We start from the raw sequence: 24,575 nt of genomic DNA on the forward strand, positions 1-24,575 counted from the left end.
TTGGGTTTAAATGCTGTACTACCTTCATTGTGGATATTTGAATAAAGGAAGCCTGAAGAGGGGGAATCAGCTCCATTGAACAACAGATCACTAACCATATTTAACACAGCGTAACAAGGTAATCACTCCTGCTAGGTAAGTGAACCCTGTGTCCCAAATCCATACAAAAGCAAAGTTGTGAGCAGTCTAGTATACTCTAGAAAAACTAAAGGCTGAGAATGAGAGACTTAACAACCTCTCAGACTTGAACATAAAAGTGTGGTCAACAATCTCTTGACTTTTTTCTTTTTATCCTATTCTCAGATGCAATGATTAAATATACTGAATTCCTATGTAGTCACAATTGTAGTCACCAGTCTATCAGAAGAAGTCATTGGTTAGGTAAGTAACTATTGTGAATGCATCTACTGCAGTACTGTATTTATTTTTGAGTTATTATGCTCGTTTAGAAACTGTTGTTACAATTTACCTAGCAAACTATGAGGAAAAATATCACTGCAGGATCAAAAGCTTGTATACAAGGTTTGCACCTGACTACAACAATACGAATAAAAGAAGACTACATTTAACAAAGTAGATTTTAACAGTAAAAGAGCTAGCAGTTACACATAAACCAGTCTTCACTAAGAAGATTAAACAATTTTCATTCTCATAACGATTTTTCAGAAGTTTAATTTGACACTTTTCATCCACAACTTCCTCTGAAAATGATATCTGCCACCTTAGATCTTCACATTCATCTTAAAATTAAACACTTCTTCGCTCTCACAGTGACATGAACCATATGCCATGCTCTAGTAGCAATGTAATGCTACGTCAGTCTATGCTACTTGTAAAGGAAAGCAATTATCCATAAGGTAAGGTAAATTTGAGAATATAAACTGATTCTTAAGCATCAGAACAAATGACTAAAGCTTTTCTTTATCTGTTGCTTTCAGTAAGTAGATTGTATGGACAAGGGGCGCAGTGATGAAGCTTAAGATATCAGGATCATTTGGCTTGTTAGAACTGGACAGAATAGGCAATTCTTCTTAAAGTGTCCTGCAAAACAACTATCTGGATGAAATTACATCAACCCATACAGTACTTATTAGTCGAAATATAGATAAGGTTATCGAGGAAATTATTTTAACACATCTTTTTATGCCGAGTTAGTTTGATGCCAAAATTCTCTGGCAAGATAAAAGTTGTTAACAGCCTCTACTAACAGTTTACCAGGCTGGTGGCTGGTGTTATATTCCAAACCTGGTGTTAACACAGAGACACAACTAATATGCATGTTAGACCTGCAGTATATCTGTGTATGTTGTTTGGCTGAGAGGAAGACCGATGTTGTACATGTGCTCAGGGTTTGTCTGACAGGAAACATTATGCATGGTATGGAGCACGGGACTTCACAAATAAGCATAAGAGGAAGCGGTAAGTGCCAGGCGGATGAGGCTCAACACAGCTTTGTTTTTTTTTCAATTGTTTTTTTTCCTTTTTAGCACAGTCAATAGGCTGCATCAGTGCAAGGCATAAAATAAGCAGATCCCTGAGCAGCAACACACAACCAAGAAAAGTGAGAAATGTAAGTCTGTCTCACAATTTTCACATTTGGGAACATGTCTGCTGGCTCTATCCCTCATGATATAAAATGAGTTCTTTAATACAGGACATGACAAGCCAGCTCTATTGTCTAATTAGCTATTAATGACATTTCTGCCACTGTGGAAAGCTCGGCATGGCTAGATTTATGTACCATTAGTGAATGATAATTCTCAAAGCTCTGGAGGACATGCTAATCCACTGCATAATTCATTATCACACAAGTCTACTTCTTTAGTCAGCTGATCAGTATTCATAAGGTTGGGCATAGTTTTGGGCACTTCAGTACCGCTCAACTGCAGCTACATTGACAAATCATTCATTTTGCATTTGGCTTTAATTTGTTTTCCTTATAATTTCACCCCAATGTTATCAGAAAAAATTAAAAGACGATGCACTAGGTGCATTTCAAGTGAGACGTTTTGTTCTAAGCCCATTGTTCTCACCCCTGGTAGTGGTTGCTGCTGTACATTAGTAAAGAATATTTTTGGAATATGTCCAATAAGTATTTTGTTTCACAGCATACAAGTGTGGAAAAATAACAGTTGTCTTGTCTGTTTGCTCTGATGTCCCTTGGAAAGAAGTAAAGCAATCAATGGTCACATTTCACATTCTAACTATGGTATAAAAACCCAAACCATCAAGACAAATTATCACATATGTAGGCAGCAATGGTAGAAATCAGCATTTGCAGAACAATAAAATATAGAACATATATCTCACATCTAAGTACAAGCCTTTATTTCTGCTGAAAAACAACTGAATGCAACTCTGTTATGCTTTCCTTTTAGCTTCATCTGCCCCTATGATAATGTAAGTATGTCATTCTTAAAGTTGCAATACTGTAACACCTTGTTCACATCTTTACACATTGCCAGGCTGGAAGATGTTGTATTTAATGTGCAGCACATTAGCTTGATTTTAGAAGAAATAGCTCTGTTTCCAAAAACCTAATGGACACAGGAGACTAATGACCTCCAGACAGCATACCCAAAACCAGCTCAATGATGATTGTTAACATAACTTTCACACAGCTTTTAGTTATTTATGCAGCTTTGCAGAGATTAATGTCTTTACTGAATACTTATATTTAAGATTTAAGATTTTTCGGTTAAAAGCTTGTAAATTGCAGTTTGCTTTGCAGTTCTCACAAAGTAACCCTTGTATGCTAGAAACAATGTTGTGATACTTCTCACATTCTGATGTTTAGGGCATCAAAAGAAAACAAACCAAAAAATGGACAAAGCTGTGAACAAGGCGTAATAATGTCTGATAAAATCTTCTTAAAAGATGCAAGAACTGCTTTGTCAGAAGAGGAGGTGCAGAGACACAGTGATGTTCGAGGGTGAGCTCGTGCTCACCCGCCTACTTCCTGTCAAAAAGCTGACACTTCCTCCCAGCAATGCTGTTAGACTCAGCTGCACTAATTATAGCGCCAAGTCCAACTGAGTCTGCAGTATTCTGCCTCAACTGCAAAATTGTGCTTAGGAGTTTATGTCCCAGAAGTGTTAAGGCTTTTGAAATCTCAATACCAGACATTTTTCTAAGTACTAATGAGCTATACCAATGTATAGCTCATTACAAGTATAACAAGATGAATGATTAGATGCAAGAGCAGTATTAAAGGTTTACACATTCACAAATAAGCACAATCAATCAATTTCAAAATAATTAGATAAATGGTAGAAAGAAGTGGCCTGGTATTGGTGTTTTTTGCCAAACTTATAAGATATGTTTATCTTTATTTGTCAGAGAGGAAAGGTTCGCAAAGCACTTTATGGTTGAATTACGTTTAAACTTGCAAAACATGTGAGTTCATGGACACTAACTCCTAATCACTTTATTTTAAATGGCATTGTATCCGTCTTCTATTTTTGATCTGATTAAGACAGCTAAAGCTGCGGCTATTTTGTTTTATTCTAAAAAATATAGAATAAACCCCGTATTCACTGATATTTTCTGGACCCTCTCTAAAAACCGAAATAGAAAAAGGCAAATTGCCGCTGTACAACGCAACTGTGCACTTTAATGCTCTGCGAACCTCATCTCTGAGCAATGGCTCCTTGTCTTTCCTGTCATTGGGAGCCAGTAAGGATGAGGAGTTAGCATTAGTTTTAGCTGCAGTTAATGAAGCCACAGGGTAGCCATGGCGAGCAGGAGTGATGGCCCCAAGGTGAAGGCAAGGGAGGCAGCCAGAAGCCTCCCATCGTTTACCAGCCTGAAGGAAATGACCTCCACCTTGAATCCGTCTTCGGTAGCCATGCAGCGAAAGACACCTTCCTTTAGGGGTGTGTCAACAACTGGCCCCAGGACACAGAAGTCTCCAGAAAAAATGCAGGGGTAGTTCTTAATGCAGTTGTCCTTTTCCCAGCGATAAGTGGCATGGAAGGAGTGCACAGGGCAAGGGAGAAAGACTGATGTGTTAGACTGCACGAATACTTCTCTAGGGGAAGTTCGACGCAGCTTCAGAGCTGTCAAGGAAGAGAGATAAGGAATTTTATACCTGAAATTCACAATTTAACATTACAGCTGTAAATGCTGAGTGAAGATCTCTCCGTGGACACCTGGTAACCGAACCCACGTAACGCTTTTTCATCTTTCATATTTCCAGCTCTGAACCTTTAGCATTGTTTTATAAATTGTTGCTGAGGCAGAATAAAAAAGCAACAACAGTAAAAAAAATCTGACAATTGTCAAATGTTCAGGCACCCAAAAATCTGAAGTCTGCATATTCATTATGCCTCCTGTTTGTTTATAATTATTTAAAATCAAGTGCAAATTTGATTGGGAACATTTACACAGCACAATATTATTATAATTTAGGAGCCCAAGGCTAATTCTATATTATTTCCTGTCTCTTCAAGTATTCAAAATGGACCCACAGATCATTTTTGGGCTGAGGCCTCTGGTGAGTTCATCTAATAATAACTTTGCAAGAGTTCAGTTACAGTAAGCAGAATAAAATGCGACTGGTTCAACAGAAGTAAAAACCAAAAGATCTTGAAATACACATCATATTCAAGACCAATAAGTACTGGAAAATACCAAATATAGAACTCACATTACTCACATAACGTCATCCAGCCTCTGGTGGTTATCAGATTTCAATATTCACTATTTTCTAATTTTTTCTTGTTGACTTGTATAATTCCATATTCAATATTTCTTACTGTTTTCCACTACACAATTCACAGTTAAAACAATTATAATGTAACCAACTGTCCAAGAAGTCACTGAAAATGATAACAAACCCCCTCATCTGAATTTTTCAACCTACTCATAAAGATGAAGGAAGCAAGGCTGCTTTGTCTTAAGACCAGAAACTAGATCTGCATTTTGAATATTATCACTGTAAACAGCATGCCCTTTGAGGCGAGAAAGCCTGGCAGGCAGTAGCGTGCTATGAGATTTGGCACTGGTTTGCGTTACTGCTGTTTCTTGGATTAATCCTGATATGAGTTTAAAGGCGTTTGCTTCTCATAATCTTTGTATACTGTTTTTCAAGAAAATAGATCAACCTCTTACTGTGTTTATAGGAAGGTCATTTGACACCAGTGGCACAACTTGGAATAAATGCAATGCTAAGGTCAGATCACTTGAGTAGATCGCTTTCTCTTGAGAGACTACAAACTGCAATCATTTTATGAGGTCATAACTGGATTTGAACTCTGAAACAGGGCAAGCTATAATATGCTAAAAAAAATCTCTCCCTTTGGGTTTTTGGAATCTGCTCAATTATATGATAATCATCTTTTTTACTGTAGCTGCTCAGAAAGGTTCCTATTTTGGTTTAATTAAGATGGAGAGAAAGTGGGAGAAAGTTGATAAAGGCTCACCAGCAGCTTCCTCGCAAACTGAGGAGTTTGAATCGTCCAAATTCTGAATGATTCCCCTGTTGGAAAATAAGACAGAGGACAAATTTCTTATTAGTGCCACAAATGGTTTATGAGCCACTGCATTGTTAAAAATTAAAACATGCAGACAAATGACTCCAAAATGTGGCAGAGGAAGGACAAAGGAGTTAAAGGCTTAAAACTCTATACAATTAACTTGTAATTTTTTGAATCTAACTGAAAATAAACAACATGTATTAAACCAAGTGAAAACTTATTAATCATGTCAAACAGTGGAAGTAGCAGTAGCATGTCATGCCCCCCCCCCCCCGAAACTGAAGCTACTTTGTATTTGCAGCCATTTTTACTGTCAATCAAAATATATGAAATGTGATTTTTCTGCTGGAATTGATGCTGTGTTGTTAAGATTGCTAATGAAAGCCTGTTGTCTGCTCAAATAAAAACCAACAATAGCAGTAACATCACATCTAATCATACCCAGTTGAGGAATTGTACGTGGGTGGGATGGCGACGCACTTCCTCCTGGACTTGTCCCAGCCACAGTATGGATCCCGGGAAAGGATGCACTCTCTGCAGGTGTCACCATAGCGACTGCAGTCAGCCAGAGGCAGTCGCTGGACCTCCATCGCTGTAGCAACATACAGGTGTCCCTTTGGAGGATGATGCAATATAGTAGCATCAATATTAAAGCCATAAATAGCAGACAGAGCTATCTTTATACTTAAACCACTGCAAGTAGTCATCTTGATTGACAATGAAACTAATACCCAAATTAACATAATTTCATGGGACAAACTAAGGACAAATGACTATTTAATATTAACAATTTAAGCCTCAATTATATCAAATTACAATAAGAAAGCAAATAGAGAATGTATTTGTAGATTAATTATGCTTAGAAAATGAAAAAAAAGGCAATTGACATGTGGGAAACTTATTCAGGGAACAATTTTAAATGAACTATTCCTCATTGTTATTATTATAGCTCTTGTTGCATAATATCCACCCAAAAAAATCCCCCATGGAAATAAAAATGCTGATGGTGGGAAGATGTCCTTGCTATCTCTAGAAGTTTTCTGCACTGCATAGCTGATGAGGTGGCACATATATATAAATGTATTCCAGTGCGTCTTTAATCATCTTGGAGAAAAGGATGATTAATTTGTTCAACATGTATTGTATTATATATATTGTTCAAGCTACGTTACATACATTACATACATAATAAAAAAAAGGATTGTGAGCTGCACAAAGCTTATATAATAATATAATATCCCAAATCTCTCAGTGTAATACACTCATTGACCACTTCAGTAGATACATCTATTCAACAGATTCTTAATTCAAATATCTAATTAGCCAATCACAATGGTGCCACTCCTGCCAGCTTAGAATAGAAAACTGAGGGTACATTTCACATGGACTCGCCAGAATTGGTCAATAGAAGATTGGAAAAAAATTACCTAGTCTGACGAGTCTCAATTCCTTCTGCAACATTTAAAAAGTAGGCTCATAATTTGGCATAAACTTTATGAAAGCATGTTTCCACCCTGGCTTGTAAAAATGGTCCCTGCTGGTTGGGGTTTAATGGTGTGTTGGATATTTCCTTTGCACACGTTGAGTACCTTAGTACTAACTGCATTGTTTGAATGCCACAGGCTACATGTTTATTGTTGCTGACTATGTTCATCCCTGTATGATCATAGCGTACCCATCGTCCGATGGCCATATCCAGAAGGATAATGCACAATTTTAAAAAGTTAAAAAAGTGGTTTATTGAACATGACCATGAGTTCACTGTATTCAAATGGACTCCAAAGTCACCAGATCTCAATTCAGTACAGGACCTTTGCAGCTGACAAATCTGCAGCAGCTGTGTGATCATGTCAATATGGACAGAATTTTTTGAAGAATATTTTCAGTTACTTGTTGATCAAGCTAGTTCTGAAGGCAAACAGGATGCCCCGCCCACTACTCATAATGTGTAAAGTATTCACATTTACCATGATTCTCTGAAAAAAACAAACAAACAAACAAAAACCCTTAAATGCAATTTCAAAGAGAAACTAGATCCATCTTAACATACTGGGGACTGTAAATCATGTAATTTCTAAATTACTACTAGAGAGGTGTACCTAATGAAGTAGCTTGTGTGCTGTGGCAAGGATAACTAGCTCTAGTACAATTAATTTTCTTTGAATGTTTCACAGGCTGTGGCCGTTCCTAGCATAGCCCAAGCCCTAATGCATATTTATAATGACAAATGTAGCTAAAATCACATTCTACCACACAAATCAACATAATTACTCATACCTTTTGGGTATCAATAACCATGTTTAGAACAGGGCCTTCATTGTGAAACAGAGAGTATTGAGATATGATGAAGACATCCTCACTGGTATGAAGAACTTTGAGAATTTTGCCTTGTTCTGTATAAGACAAAGGAGAAAAGAGGAAACGATTACATATGAAAAAGCCACACATTCTTTGTGGTATTTTCTTTTTCAATTTCTTTGTTAAAACTGAGTTCCAGCCCCTGTTATGCTTCTGTTGAGGTTTTATGACAGATAGGTGGTCCAAATACAAAATGGCAGATAAGAATTTCAGCTCAAAAATAGCTTTTCTTTAGTCGAACTGTGCAAAATGATTACCTGGAAAAATAACGTAATACAGGAAGTCATGTTACCAATGGTGATGTAACCTTAAATGTCTGAGTTCTATGGGCAGCAGGGGAAATCAACCCAGAGGTTTGGATTCTGAATGAATTTTGGATCGGTTTCATAACTTAGGCACTTTGTTTTGTTCTTGATAAAAATGTCACAGCTTTTAGTAACCGAGAACATTTAGTATCCCCTCTGGATACTAAATGTTCAAAAGCAAAGGATGCAGTTTCGCATTAAAAGTATATTTCTTGCAAACTGAGCTGAAACATTTTGGCCATAACACAGACTCATGGTAAATCTCAATTTATTGCCCCGGGTTTGCACAAATCAGGTTCCAAATGATCTGTCCTTATTAATTAAACACATTACATCAACATGCATCAGTAGAACACAATGCCATTTGGCATTAATAAGGTCTTAAAAGGGCCCCATGTCAACATTTTGTTTGAAGACTTGCATTATTTCAACTTTATTCTTACATATCTCATCATGCATATCTCATCCTCTATGAAACTACCACTCAGCAATCCTCATGCCAGATAGTATTCCAACATCAAAAAGAACATGGATTAAAAACAGCCAGTGGCTGTCGGAAGATTAATCCTCCAATATATAATAATAATTACTGCAAGTTTAATGAGTTCAAGAATGAGACAAGAAGTCATACTTTTAAGCAACTTTCAAATTTGAGCTTTTAGTGTGAAAATGCTTCTGCAAGCCTCGATTTATTATTGTTCTATTACTATGAGCCACCGAATTTGCTGGAAAACAACTTACTTCTACTAAACATCTGTTTTTCTCATTACTGCTGCGTACAATAACACAGAGCTCGAGTGAAAATGCACTGAATGTGTTTTTTGTATGTCATTAACTGTATCCTTGCTACTAACTGTTAGCTGCTCTCTCTTCTTTTGGATTGTCTGCATTTGTGTTTCCAACATGGAAAGGGGATTTTTATTGCTGCACAAATGAGCAAAGTCATGTTCACAGCACATCGTCCATGTAAATACTTGATCCAACTGTCACTTAGAGCGAAGGAAGTAAGCCCTATTTGGAGGATTTAGTACACCATTCTTTAGCTTTGCTAATTTATGTTGGTTAATAATGTTGCTTTGCATTCAGCTTGAGTTTGAAAACTGACAAGTCACTATTCTAGCTTTGAGCCACTTTGATTTGTACAATCAGGTTACACTACTAAACAGCCGAGTTTTTCATAATCTCTTCTGCATATTTTCCTTGTTTTTAGTTCTTTTTTTGCTGCAAACTGTTTCATAAAAATTGAAATGTAAATGTTCTACCCTCAGTGCAGTACATGCACTTCGATGGGCCTTTGTTGATGCCAGAAAACAAAACAGTTCAAACTTGTTTTATTCTTTTGTTGCATCTTTTTTTCCTCTCTCAATGTTTTTTCTCCCTACTGTGAAAATGTGATTACTGTGATACCTTATTTTTTTTTTTGTCACATCCTCATTTCCTGAATGCTCCTTCTGTGAGGCTCTTTCTCATTTATAATTAGACAGGCAGGTTCTTGCTGCCGCTTGGACTTCCTTTGTCCTCAAACTGCCTCGTCTCTTTTTCATAAACTTCAAATCTTTTATCCCCTGTTGTCAAAGATAACATTCCATATTTTATCTAATTTATTCTCATGTGGTTCTTTAATCCTGTCAAATGCTATTTTCAGCTCCTTTATCTAAACAGTGTATATCAGCACAAAGACAGCCGCAAGATATTCTGAGGGGGGAAAAGGGTGACAGTGCTGAACTCAGTGGCATCTGCTGAGAAAATCAGTTTTTTTCTTGTTATATTTAGCTTTTTCAGATGAGGTTTGCTGACACATCATACTCATTTACTGTAAATTCTTATCCCAGTACCCTTTTAAAACTTTGCAGTTATGTGCACCTATTATATAAAAGCTTTCCAGGTATGATAACGATAATTAAAATGGGCCTGTTTTTGGTAACAAGATTGAACTCTCTTCTCTCTAAGTTACAGTACATTCAGTACATTCACTTCCCCAGATTGTTTTTCTAGTCAGATAGCTCATTGGTCTGTGTCTTACCTTTAAGTTACTGACACATCGTGTGCCACTGTCTTAACAGAAAATAACATAAAGTCATCTTGAAACAGATGACATTTCTTCCATCCCTCAAGGGAGATTTCTGCTATATCACCTCGATGACTGAAATGGTCCAGGCAGTTCTGCATCTTGTAGTGTTCACTATGTCACTGAGATAAAGCAGGAAAACAAATCTTTCACTACTGTCCTTTATCTTTGCTCCATTTCAAGTAGTCCCCTGTAACAAAGGCTAAATGCTCCACTTTTTCCACTGCCTCTCAAAGGTTGCGATCTATTTTTCCTTTGTTGCTTTTTTGGGCTATTGAACTTCAGGGGCCAATTGCAGCTCACTTTTCCTTCTCTCCCCTTTGTATACATGAATAACACTGAGTCTATATGTCTTTATAGATATCAGAATATCTCAGGAATGTTTTTCATATTGAAGAAACCTCTACGGTTTTTAGGCAGGATAAAACAAAGAGAGTTCTTTGTGAACAAATGATTCTTGGGGTGGTAAATAGGAATCTATCACATCCATCATAAGCTTCCCTTGCCATAACTACAGTCTTTCTTAAACATTAACATCTTTGAATTCCCTCATTTAAAACTCATCCAAAACTGCTAACTTTTATTGTCTGCTTACATGAGCAGAAAAGGTACAGAGAGAATACTTTAAAACACTGGGCTTGGAGAGTGAAACCCGTGTTCATTCATCATTTTTCTGAATCAATTATGCAATTCGGGCAGCATGGTGGAACAGTAGTTGTTGCCTCACAGCAAGAACGTCCTGGGTTCAAAACCACCAACTCTCCACATGTTTTTGGATTAATTGGTGATTCTAAATTCCCAATAGGTGTGAATATGAGTGTGAATGGTTGGGAATGATCTATCTCTCTGTGTTAGCCCTGTGACAGACTGGCAACCTGTTTAGGATGTATCCTACCTCTCGCCCTATTGGAGCTGGAATAGTTTTCAGCCCTCTTTTCCACCCTGAATTGGATAAGTGGAAGTGTCCATCACAGAGAGAGAGAGACAACCATTCATTCTCACATTCACACCTTCAGCTAATTTAGAATCACCAATTAACCTTACATGCATGTCTGTGGATTATGGGAGGAAGCTGGAGTACCTAGAGAGAACCCAGAAAGGCACAGGGAGAACATCGAACTCTGCACAGAAAGATCCCAGCTGGCAGCTTAGTTTGAACTGTGAACTTTCCTGCTGTGAGGTGACAGTGATAACTGTCCCAGTGTGTCTTAAAACAGTGCTATTGAATCTTACAGTGGATTCGACAGAATTTCTTTGTGTCAGTTTTCACATTTAAACCTTAATGTGTTTCCTTCTAAGGTGTTAGTGTTCATGCCTTTATTAGTTTCTTCTGCCTTGTTTTCGGTTCAGAGTGTTAGTTTTCTATCATGTTTTGTTTTAGTTCCGCTTCCTACATTTCTCTGTCTGACTTCGTGTCTATTTTCATATTGATTGAGTATTTTGTTCTTCTGTGTCTTGGATTAAGTTACAATTTTTGGTTTAGTAAACAGCTTTTGCTTGACTCCTCTGCATTCTGCATTCTGGGTCTACTGTTTTACTCTCCACACAGCTATGTTGAGACAGTTTTTCTGCTGAAGGGGTTATTTGATCTCTCCTTTTACGCCTGATGCCTCAGCAACTTTCAAAGAGTCAGTTTCCCGCCACCTTAGCTTTGTTTCAATCAGATTGGGATCAGGCTGCAGCTGCCCTTGGCCAAGACTTTGACTTTTATCTTAAATGCAGCCCTGGCTCTTGGTTTCTTCTCTACATGTAGCTAAGACTGTGGGATACATTTTTTAAAAAGATTATTCCATCAATTAGGTTACTACTAAAACGGCATCCAAATCCACACACAGGAGCTAGAGGCAACATTTTGTCTATTCCAAGTAATTTTCTTCCTTGTGAAAACCCAGCACCTACTGTACATTATCAAACTCAACCCCTGGCTGAGATTTGGGTACATTATCTATACCACTCTAGCACTACAATGACTCTGCTGTATGAAAGCAGTTTTGCAGCAGCTTGCAGAAAATATCCTGTTACAGTTATTGAAGTAGCCAGTTATTATATGCATAAATTCTGTTGAAATATTTGTTGGCTAGAGATCAAAAGACTAAGAAACTCACTCTGTCAAAAACTGCTGTGTTTTGTCAGTTTATATCTTATAGTGTAGTCCCACTGAGACTAGTTAGATGGGTTTAAAAAGCAAAATATACAGTGCACTATTTAGCTAATTAGGAGTTGGGCACCACCCTGTCAGCTTGTTCTAGGTCAACATGTTAAAGGGAGTTCAATTAGCCTTCAAATACATCACTTTGGCAAAGAGCTGTGACTAGAATAAACAAGAGGTTGGTGCAGAAATTAGATGAGAGGAAGTTGAGTAAGTGATGTTTTCCACTTCCATAGAAACTGCCATCAAATTGGTGTTTTGCATAACAGCAACAAGAGTCTTGTCGTTCTACTTGAGCCTTTAAGTGTGAGTGGGAGTGTTAAATCCCTCCCTCTCTTCACTTTAATTCCCATGGTCTTTTAAACCCTAATTTTTGTTTCTGACCTATTGCCAACAACCTAACTGGTTGTTATTTTGTTGCTGTTGTTGCAACGTTTTCTTTTGATTGCTTCTGTACAATTTCTCTTTGTATAATTTAAAAAAAAAAACCTTTTCATCAGACGATCCTTTTTCTAAATACTTTAACATATGTTTTTCTGAATATACTATTCAGGAAAAAAAAACATAAAAAAATAATAACTGTTTTGTTACTCAACAAAACTCTTTGCAATCCTTTTCTGACAGGACAAATTATTTAACTTGACTTTTTGCCATCACTAGGTATCATTTTAGATTGAATGAAAGTGGTTGTTTGGTCTGCTTTGGACTTGGAATTGCAGCATTCTTATCAAACTAAATGAATTTGTCCAAACAACAGCAAATACAACATAACAGATTTAAAGCAGACTAACAAAGTGTACAACAAAGTGGTCTTCCGCTCAGTCTTACTGGGAGTAATTATATTGAACATTGCAGCACTCGTGGTGTTTTTTGTCCTGCCTACTAATTTTTGCTTTGCTTTGCTTTTTTAAGCTCAGCTTTGTAAGATATTTTTAATTTAAATGATTTTTTCATTTAAGAGGAACTTTGCACATAATTAAATTAAAGCAAGGTAAATGAGGCAGAATAAGTTAAATAAGACTTACCAGGGTTTTTACCAAAAAAGACTAATGTCTGAAGAAAATGCCTCTCTATGATTCCATTGTCTGTGGTTTCGAGGTGGACATGAGCTCATCACTTGTACCCCTTTTATTAAATTAAGACTGTAACAATGCAACTACCCAACTATGCATGAGCTGCCTGTCTTCTTCACTCACTAAAGACTGAATTATTTCACGAAGGCAGCTTCTCACCATCATTTACACAGATACAAGAGCATGTATGAAATAATTTATGCAGACTGATGAGCTTGACGGGTTACACAGAATGAATATTTATACCCAGCACTCTAAGGTGGAGGTGATGCAATATTAAACAGAAGGGAAAATGAACGCTCTCAAACGACAATTCAGAAGTGATCACAAAGGGAATCTGAAAATTGCAAAAGCTGAACTGTAACATATAACCTGTGTTGTAATGGATAACACATGCTCTGTTCTGCATGCCAATTACTGTCCCTGAAAGTAAAAACAAGAAACAGGAAATATTTTGTCAGTAGGAAACAGCAGTACAATGTGTTCCCACAGCCTCAGATACCAGTGTGACTCAAACTGCTCTACTTTCTTTTTAGGCCACCATAGAGACCCATTGCTGCTCATAGCTCACCATCCTTTCCCTCCTGTTACTGGCACAGTTTGTAGAGCTCATAGTGAGAGGACATCAATCTGCCTTTTTTAATACCACCAGAAAAGCTTTATGAATGACAAGCACATATACACTGCAGCAGTCACAATTTGCACTTTGAAAGATGACACTCGCTCATCTTTGGTGAACTTGAGTGGTGAGACACTCATGCACACACGAGCATATGACTTGTGATGGTTGCCATAGTGATCTCCCTTAGGCACAACACAATTTTTCCAGTAACTGCTATGGGCAGCAGCAGCTCAGAATTGCTGCTTTGATCAAATAGAAATAGTCTTGTGAAGGCTATGGATTGTTTGACTAGATTTTGAGAAGAAAATATTTTGACAGTTTGTCAGTTTTTCACATTTAATATTCACAGCTTGTATTGAGAATTTAAGAATATCTTAGCGGTAATTTTTTTTAAATCATATTTTAGTCTGTGTTTGTTTTTCGTTTCTAATCTAGTGTTGCATGTTGAACCGGGACAGTAGAGAGTGGCTAATATGCAAATGCTGCTCATCAGAAGCAGTATTTGAAGTGAAGCGCAGAATATTATATTGTAAAGAAAAACTATTCTTAAGGAAAGGACTGCAGAGGTAAATGTAAATACTACTGATGTGGGGACAGTGCAGCTAAAGAACAGAAAATAGCTACTCATTAGTTGCTTTCAGATGGCTAACAAAACCCTTTAGCATGACAAGAGACATTGTAAGCTAACAACACACATAACAACACACAAGCACATATGCTTGTACATAAACACACACTCAGACACACACCTGTTCCAAGGTAAAGAACGCTGTAGTGTTCATCGTTAACTGCCCGTACGATGTCCGCCACTGTATGTGTGATTTGGTCATCTGAGGGCAGGTCAAGTGGAGCCACACCAACAGGCCGGATCACATCCTCAATTTCTGGGTGGTATCTCATCACCCCAAGAGTTTTCACATTGTTTTGATTCTCCGCTGCTCCGGGGGTTTTGCGGAGACACTAAGGGAAAAAGTGACGAACTCTATTCCGATGGACTCCAAATAATTTATTTTGTATTGAGTCATTCCTTTATAAATAACACCTGAATTATATTTAAAAATATGAATTAACTCATTACATTTTTTGCACTGGGCTTTAATTAAAAAAATAGCAGGATTGATGGTTGTTAGGTTTTACTTACAGTCCCAGGGCGTGTGCCAGTGAGTTGACCGCTGTAGCCCTTCAGCTTAGATGTGGAGAAGGCCTGGTCAGTATCTTCAATGGAGTAGGCACAGATCACTGTTCTGCCCCTGAACAAAAGCAAGGAAGGAGTAATTACAACCATAATAAAGGCATGGAAAATGGCTTTTAAGTAGAAGACAAGAAGTTTGAGTCTGTGTCTGAGGTCAATGTATTATAGATACAACATTTCAAGTAATTATATTAATTGTACAAAGACTTAAAATTGCTACAGTTTATGTTTTCCGACTTTTCTCCTTTGTCTATGTCTATCCACATTCACTGAATTTGATAATATTTGTCACTACCACATAGTCAGTAACTGCTCCCCTATAATACCTTCCAACTCTAACTCTTTTGTTTTAAATATTGCTGTAAGTGAGCTTTAATCACGGCTATACAAATATACACACATTCAGCGCAGACTTGGGTTGAGCTTAAACTTAAGTTTGTGTTTGTTACCAAATTATTGTGTTGATGTTGTAATTAAACCTGGAACAAAAGAGGGTATTTGTGTTTGCACCTAGCTCATGGCTGTACAGGGAGTGCAGAATTATTAGGCAAGTTGTATTTTTGAGGAATAATTTTATTATTGAACAACAACCATGTTCTCAATGAACCCAAAAAACTCATTAATGTCAAAGCTGAATGTTTTTGGAAGTAGTTTTTAGTTTGTTTTTAGTTTTAGCTATTTTAGGGGGATATCTGTGTGTGCAGGTGACTATTACTGTGCATAATTATTAGGCAACTTAACAAAAAACAAATATATACCCATTTCAATTATTTATTTTTACCAGTGAAACCAATATAACATCTCCACATTCACAAATATACATTTCTGACATTCAAAAACAAAACAAAAACAAATCAGCGACCAACCATAGCCACCTTTCTTTGCAAGGACACTCAAAAGCCTGCCATCCATGGATCCTGTCAGTGTTTTGATCTGTTCACCATCAACATTGCGTGCAGCAGCAACCACAGCCTCCCAGACACTGTTCAGAGAGGTGTACTGTTTTCCCTCCTTGTAAATCTCACATTTGATGATGGACCACAGGTTCTCAATGGGGTTCAGATCAGGTGAACAAGGAGGCCATGTCATTAGTTTTTCTTCTTTTATACCCTTTCTTGCCAGCCACGCTGTGGAGTACTTGGACGCGTGTGATGGAGCATTGTCCTGCATGAAAATCATGTTTTTCTTGAAGGATGCAGACTTCTTCCTGTACCACTGCTTGAAGAAGGTGTCTTCCAGAAACTGGCAGTAGGACTGGGAGTTGAGCTTGACTCCATCCTCAACCCGAAAAGGCCCCACAAGCTCATCTTTGATGATACCAGCCCAAACCAGTACTCCACCTCCACCTTGCTGGCGTCTGAGTCGGACTGGAGCTCTCTGCCCTTTACCAATCCAGCCACGGGCCCATCCATCTGGCCCATCAAGACTCACTCTCATTTCATCAGTCCATAAAACCTTAGAAAAACCAGTCTTGAGATATTTCTTGGCCCAGTCTTGACGTTTCAGCTTGTGTCTTGTTCAGTGGTGGTCGTCTTTCAGCCTTTCTTACCTTAGCCATGTCTCTGAGTATTGCACACCTTGTGCTTTTGGGCACTCCAGTGATGTTGCAGCTCTGAAATATGGCCAAACTGGTGGCAAGTGGCATCTTGGCAGCTGCACGCTTGACTTTTCTCAGTTCATGGGCAGTTATTTTGCGCCTTGGTTTTTCCACACGCTTCTTGCGACCCTGTTGACTATTTTGAATGAAACGCTTGATTGTTCGATGATCACGCTTCAGAAGCTTTGCAATTTTGAGACTGCTGCATCCCTCTGCAAGATATCTCACTATTTTTGACTTTTCTGAGCCTGTCAAGTCCTTCTTTTGACCCATTTTGCCAAAGGAAAGGAAGTTGCCTAATAATTATGCACACCTGATATAGGGTGTTGATGTCATTAGACCACACCCCTTCTCATTACAGAGATGCACATCACCTAATATGCTTAATTGGTAGTAGGCTTTCGAGCCTATACAGCTTGGAGTAAGACAACATGCATGAAGAGGATGATGTGGACAAAATACTCATTTGCCTAATAATTCTGCACTCCCTGTATATCATCAATCAAGTCCTAACTAGAGTTGTTTGGTGTGTTGTGAGCACATCTTTGTGTATTTTCTGTTGGTTTTATTCTTCCAGGAGTTTTATACTAACCTCATTTCTCCTTTCAATTACTGTACACAATTGGATCCATGTCTTTAAAGTATTGCCAAAAGATTTTTTAAAAAGTAGACCATTCATTTCTTGTAACAACAGTATAGATCGGTTGTTCAGTATTATAGCCCAATCCTCACAAAGAGCTTTGTATTTCATTAGAGTGTTTAATCTAATACAGGGCATTTGTCAATTAACGATTTGATTAAATGCTTATCACATTTACACTGAGCAAGCCTATACAACTACACTTTTTATAATTAAGGTTGTAAAATGTCTATAATACTGAAAATAAGGGCAGTCACTATATATTGTTCATGTTTAGCTGATATATGGATCCATATACGTTACAGTTTGCAAACTTGTGTGCATTATTTTGGAATTTCCTTTGCACTAAATTTAATATGAGCAATAATTAATGTATGCCTCCAGCGGTTTATGATATTGTTTTGTGTATGGCAACTGATATCTCTGGAATGGAATATGCATTTACCGAAAACTATTTAACGGACTTGGAATCCAACACAAATTTTCTGTTGAAGTTAAAAGGAAAGAAAATGTTCTCTGGCAAGAACATTTCTTGCAAATGTGTGGTATGTGGTGTGTACTGTGTGGGTGGACAAATGTAGGTTACTTTGTTATGTTATACATCTGCTTCATTTTATTTTCCCTTCATTTTTATTTTATTTTCATTTTTATTTTCCTAAAAGCTTGATCAGTACGTGATCACACGATCTTCCTCTTTTCATGGATGTATGGTTGTAATAAAGGAGGACATGCAAAGGAGTGGTGTGACAGAGGATGCTAGGGATGGGTGAGATGGAGGCAGATGATCTGCTGTGGCAAACCCTAAAGAAAGCAGTGAGGAGAAGGAGGCAGAGGAGGAGGAGAAGATGATGAAGACAATCACAAAGATGAAGGAGATGATGATGCTGATGATGATTATGACTGGTCCGATACTGACCAAAAAAGCTGGATCAAATATCGGTGACAATAAGCTGATCCATAAGCTAACATCAGAGCGACAGCAGTTTGGATTACTTCATGCTGCTACACCAGCAGCTTCTATTTGTATGTTTATTTATTTATTTATTTATTTTTAACTTAACTGTAAACTGTGGTCAAAGTGAGCTGGCAAGAATAAAAAAGATCCAGTGCTGTCTCTCAAGAGCTCTTTCATTTTCACTCTATGTTCAATCAGCGAGCTTATATAAGAAGCTAGAAGGATGTTGGTTTGATATAACACTTGTTAGTTAAGATTTTAAGTTACATATGCTAACATAGGGTTCTTATCAACACCACGTTATGTAACTATTTCACTTCTGCTATCTCCTTTGATGTTATTCTACAGTGGATTCAATTGTTACATTTTATTTTACAAGATGGGAAAATTGAGCTTAATATTTCTTTGCACGTGAAAGATAAATTCCCATCTCTTCCTCACAGTGAGGGATATGCCAGATCTGGAATCAGAAAAAAGCAGGATCGGGTAATTCATACTTACCATGCATTGGAAAAGAGGCCATACAGAACCCCAGCCCTTTTATCCTGAGCAGTCAGTACCACTGCCTGCTTCAAGTTGTTGTACTGTTGCTGAGTGTTTCCTGCACCGCACATCACCCGTGCCTTCAAGAAGGTGGTCCAAGAGTCTGCCATCAGATTTTTGACACCCCCTTCATCAACCTTGAAATATAAATAAAGACGGTCATAACAATGTCCTGAAGGTGATTTTTTTCCTTTTTAATTTTGGTCTGAAACCAGAACAAAATTAAAGTGTCCTCTGCAAAGATATTGTCCTCTAATCCAGGCCACCAGCAATCCTTTTCTCTTCTCTCTGTCAGTTTGGGAAAGAGTAATTTTGCTTGAATATACAGGATGGTCCTGTAACCTATAGTACACAGTACACAGGTGGGCACATCAAATCTAGCTTTTTAAAACTTGCCCTCTAACAGATTTCTTTTAACTGAATTATGTGCATTCGGCAAAGTGGGACACAAGACAGAGCCACTGAACAAGCAGTCAGCAAACACATTAATGCTGTTTATTGTAACTGAACATGCACACCAACTGATGGAGAAGGGTGGACTAGCTCTCCTAAAAGTCACCTCCACAATATTCTAAAGCTGTCTGTGGAAGGATATGACTTAATTATGAATTACTAAGCACTTGGCAGGAGTCTTTGAGCCTTTGAGTTAAAGTTTCTGCTCAGTAAAGAGAGACTGGTCAAGACTTATTATGAAGTTCTAGTTTGACACACTTTCCTAACTCCTAATTGCAACGGTAATCAATGAAAGCCTCAATGTTTTTCTTTAACCATCAATAATTTCATTAAGGATTATTTATTTTGAAATTCATTTAACAATCAATTGAGTGAGTCAGTCAGGAATCACATAGGAGAGCAGAAAATTTCCAAAAACGAGCAGGATGTTTACCATGCATATTCGGCCTATGCGAGCCCTGTATGGCTCCTCGTCCACTCTGGCTGTCTTGTTGAATTCACTGAAGAAAAAGTAGATTTCCTCCTTGTATTTTTCTGAGGAGGGGATTATAGATGCTCCAGCAAACTGTGGATCTGATAATGAGCCAGATAAGCAACACTTGATTATTTTACATAATAACATATTTTATTAGTGGAAAAAAAAGAATTGGGAGAATCAGTAGCTGTGTAAACGGTTAATCACAGTAGTTAGATTTCTGAGAGTGAATACACCTACATGTTTTTTCCCAAGGGAATAATAGTAGATGATTTACAGACAGAACCACCCACCATCTCCATATGCATTAGTCTAAACCTGTACGGTTTCTGCGTGACTTCCCTCCTCCTACTCACTTAACAGCCAAACGTTCTCTGTCTTCAGGAGTTTCTGGGAGCCAAACGTACGCCGTATCGAGCCGGAATGACCTTCTACCGACGACATAGCAGAATACAGACTCCCATCTGAGACGGCGAGGAAGAAAAATGGACAAGAAAATAGAGGGTGAACAGTGGGTAAAAAAAATAGAAGGCATACTGCGAGCTTGATGGATTTGTACAAGGCTCAAGGGGAGAGGAAGAGAGATTGGAGTGACAAAAGAAAAAGAGTGACTGAGAAAGATACAGAGAAGAGAACATTAAACAGAAAGCAGGGGAGTCGAGAAAAAAAACGAGGATCAGGGGACAAAGACAGAATTTTAAAAAAAAAACAGGGGAGAGAAAGAAAAGCCAGAGCAAAGAAGACATCAAGCCAGAATAGCTCACTGCACTGATGAGCGGCTACCAATCACCATGTTCCTAGAAACCCCACTTAGAGCTCCGTCTCCATAGCAATGCAGAGGGGAGCATTTGAAATCATGGCACTAACATCTTAATTAGGATTGATCTTTATTTGAATGCTGCTCAGCTCAAGCAAAGGGCCGGCTCGTTGCTTCCACAATCGATCCCAATCTGAAAGAGCATCCTGCAGTGCGACCTCTCACTGATTTGAGTGTTTCTTCAAACAACCCCTCTGAAGAGTGCGGTTTAACAAATAGTGTCTCTCATCAGGCAGTATGACCAATAAAATGTTAGTTTAATTAGAAACATCTCTATTATGTTAATGTGATCCCAAGTAACCGCACAACCAGGAGCTCTATTTGTTGGGGAATGAAGCGGGGCATTTAGGTCTTGTAAATCAGTCTCATGAAACGGGTGAATTATATCACCGAAATTTGCCTTTGATTTAGGACAAATACAAATGAAGAGCATTACAGTTCATTAGCAGATCTGCATTTTCACCAAATATGAACTGGGATTGCCACTCAAGAGGGTATGTAGAAATCCATCATCACTACTTTGAACAGAGATGAGATAATTGGAGAAAAACAATAAATAAATAAATTCACTCACATTACAGACACTCACTGGTCTGTGGATGTTTAATTATGTGCATGATCTATTAAGGCACAGGAATACACATTAAACTCTCCATTTTCAAACAATTTTGAAACCTTTTGAGCATAGTTGGTGGTAGCAAGAAGACATGAGCTTTTCAGGGTGTCAGATGCAGCACTTTACATCAACGCTTTAGTGTTTGTGTCCTCTTTTACGTGCACCTAAATGCTATAGGTATTATTGTGTAAGTAAACTCATTAAGTGATTGATGTGGTGAATGCCATGTTCATTCAACTGCCTTCCACTAAGCGTTACTTTTAACTATATAAAATTGATTGAAATTACTTATGTTGCTCAACTGTGATGGATAAAAACATACAAAAAAACATTTAACAGCTTTAAGTGCTGGAGGCATTAAATTAATAAATCATTACTTTCATTACTTCCTTTATTGATTTATCATTAATTCTTTAATTAATGGATGACATATATTCTAAGGCTGGCTAATTAGTTTTACTTTTATAACCTCAAAACCAATATACTGGCCTATGGCTCCTGTCCACATATAGCATTTTATTAATGACTGGCACATGGTGACAATGATAAATTGCACAGTAAGCTTTATATAATACATTATGTGGTTGCACAAGTGGGTCTGTACTTGTTAGACTGGAGTCATTAGAAATGAGTCATGATTTATTTTTGTTCAAAAGTGTTATGCTGAAGAAACTATTTAAAATGTGAACAATAAGGAATGAACCCAGATGGTAATTATTCATTCTTAAAGTACAATAATAGTTTCAAACCTATTTGCATTTACGTCATTTTGATGGCGCAAACTGAACAGAAGACTCAGATTTAATACAGACACCATGTGCTCTAGAAAAGTAACACATTGGCTTTTAAAATCTGCAAACACATCAGTCTTGTAAAGCACTGACTCTTTAAAACACTGTGAGGTACTTCAGATAAAAGCATTCACTCATTTGCATTACATGAATAGAGGTTGATAATAAGAGACAGATGGCTCCTGGGAGTCAGAGGCACACAAGTGTCACACTGCTGCTCCTGTCGCAAATGAGCAAAGTTAATATAAAGATTTGAAGGTGGCTTTGTTCTAAAATAAGATCTTTGGCAAAGCTGTCACTTTGCCATAGAAAGTAAGAGTCCCTCGTACAAAAATGAACCGAGTGAGATTTGAGAAAAAAACACAAAAAACAATAACATTAATTCATCATTACTACCAGTTTCTTCTTTTATTATCCCAAAAGAATGATCACTGGGGATAAGCAGTGAAGTTGTTTTAACCTTTTATTATGGTTTTTGCTGTTCTGCTCATGTTTTATGCCTTTTATTCATTTTGTTAGTTGAATTTATACCTCATGTGAGCTGGTATGTCATTGTTTTTTTTTTTAAAAATACATCTTTTATTTATTCTTCTGTACAGCACTTAGTGGTCGTGGTTGTTTTAAAGGCATTTCTAAAATCAGTTGTCAGCCACAGCCACAGCCAGGCTATTCTACTTTTAAAAAACAAAACCAAACCCAAAACAACCCACAATCTCGTTGTACATGTACAATGACAATAAAGGGCTATTCTATTCTATTCTATTCTCAAAACCAGAAGCCTCAAGATGCCCAAAGGCCAAATGATTAATCCCAAGGTCAACTTGTGATGTAAGCTATATCGAATTTTCATGAATAGCTGCCGGATGTCAATAATTATTAACAGGTCACATTTATTCTTCAGATCTTTATTAAAATTGGATTGTATTATCTTTAGGCCAACCCTCAGTGAAATTATAAGATGGATTCAAGATTTTCAAAGCCATTTGTTTCCTACTGCCAATGAAATTTGGCAGCAAAACTACCAGACAGAAAGTGAGATCAAATTTCAGCAACTGTTTCATGTGTTGGTACCAAACTTGGTCCACAGATGCAGCACTGTTCCCTGACATTCGAGATTTCTTGGGAAGCGCTGCAATGAACACAAAAATGCATTTTCTTTCTTATCACGTGCTTGCAGACACACGTTTAACAAGATCACATCAGTTGCCATGGTGACTGAACCCTGTTGAACCCCCTGCCCTCTTATTGCTGCTTGCAGATGAGTTTTTCTGTATTTCACTGTTGGTAACCATCACACCTGTAATCATCATCCAGTCTCATTCTGATTACAGGCGTCTCTGCAGCACAATTAATTTTAAGCTTTGATTGCTTTCATAAGATGCTAGTTTGATGTCCAGTTCTAACATCAATACTGACAGTAAAGTGAATTGAACAGGATAGATTTTTTTACATAACTAAACTAAACGCCAGTATATTTGATTGACTGCCTTCAAAATTTGAAGATGTATTTTATTTTACAGCTATATAAATTATTTTTGTTACCTTTGCACCATTCTCAAGTCACATGCTCTTATGGGCTCAGTAATTCACAAATGTCACATGTAGTTTTGCTCTTTAAAATATAGGTGGGATTGTAGTATCATAGTAAGACACATGGAGTATATAACACCTGCGCTTCCTGTAGCCTTTGCCGAACATATTCTCTATGTTGATGCAGTTGAACCAAGCTCATCATAGTAAACCGTGTTAAGTGAATCCCAAGACTTTACTGTGATTTAACTAAATAAAAGACAGAACGAAATGAAGCAACAAATCCTAATTGAGGGCTAAGTTTGGATTGTGGATTTAGTTGTTAGTGTAGTTAATAGCTACCACCACTGTACTAATACTCTTATAGTTGTAAATTATATTCTTTTTGCTGCTGGTGTGGATGAGGGTCATTCTCTTCAGCTCAAACCATCAAAAACTACCACAAACTCTCCTTTGGTTTGAACACTTAAGCCACATTGGACGCCAGTATGCTGTATGCTGCCTATAGCTGAGATCTATTGGGTCTACTGAGTCTGCTTTGTCAGGCATATTTTATTGCAGTGCCTTCATTTGCTAGTATCAAAACAGTATTCTTTTCTCTCATATACACATGAACTTACACTACTGCAGGTCTTTTTTGTGTTACCTGCAGGCAAGCTGATGGCCCTATGGGAAGGGAATTGCGGTGATATGTGAGAGGCTGAAGATATCTGCCCAGCACCCTGTACATCAGTCAGCACTGTGTCATTAACCTGCAGAAAGAAGGCAAAGACAATCAAGCCCAGTGGAGGTGTAGCTTTTAAACTCTATTCATTTCATTTTGTGTCTAAATGTATTACACCCAGCACCCACTTATCTTTCTACTACAACACAGAGTTTAGAACATTTCAACTTAGCCATGGGGTAACATATTC

The 24,575-nt window shown here is 37.6% G+C and overlaps 1 protein-coding gene across 1 annotated transcript in view; it reads right to left on the reverse strand.

Moving 5' to 3' along the window:
- Window positions 1–291: 291 nt before the first annotated feature.
- The window catches only part of si:ch211-113g11.6 (uncharacterized protein LOC559008 homolog), a 43,773-nt gene continuing 19,489 nt past the window's right edge, over window positions 292–24,575 (reverse strand). The window contains exons 5-14 of the mRNA XM_040030618.1: window positions 24,308–24,413; window positions 20,264–20,371; window positions 19,866–20,005; window positions 18,938–19,116; window positions 15,194–15,302; window positions 14,802–15,012; window positions 7,755–7,870; window positions 5,919–6,091; window positions 5,424–5,479; window positions 292–4,058 (exon numbers count right to left, since the gene is read on the reverse strand). Of these exons, the coding sequence (XP_039886552.1) occupies window positions 3,712–4,058; window positions 5,424–5,479; window positions 5,919–6,091; window positions 7,755–7,870; window positions 14,802–15,012; window positions 15,194–15,302; window positions 18,938–19,116; window positions 19,866–20,005; window positions 20,264–20,371; window positions 24,308–24,413 (1,545 nt within the window). The 3' untranslated portion in view covers window positions 292–3,711. The remainder of the gene's footprint in view (window positions 4,059–5,423; window positions 5,480–5,918; window positions 6,092–7,754; window positions 7,871–14,801; window positions 15,013–15,193; window positions 15,303–18,937; window positions 19,117–19,865; window positions 20,006–20,263; window positions 20,372–24,307; window positions 24,414–24,575) is intronic.

The sequence above is a fragment of the Simochromis diagramma genome, unplaced genomic scaffold (genome assembly GCF_900408965.1).
Source record: "Simochromis diagramma unplaced genomic scaffold, fSimDia1.1 OVJJ01000361.1, whole genome shotgun sequence".
Lineage (NCBI taxonomy): Eukaryota > Metazoa > Chordata > Actinopteri > Cichliformes > Cichlidae > Simochromis > Simochromis diagramma.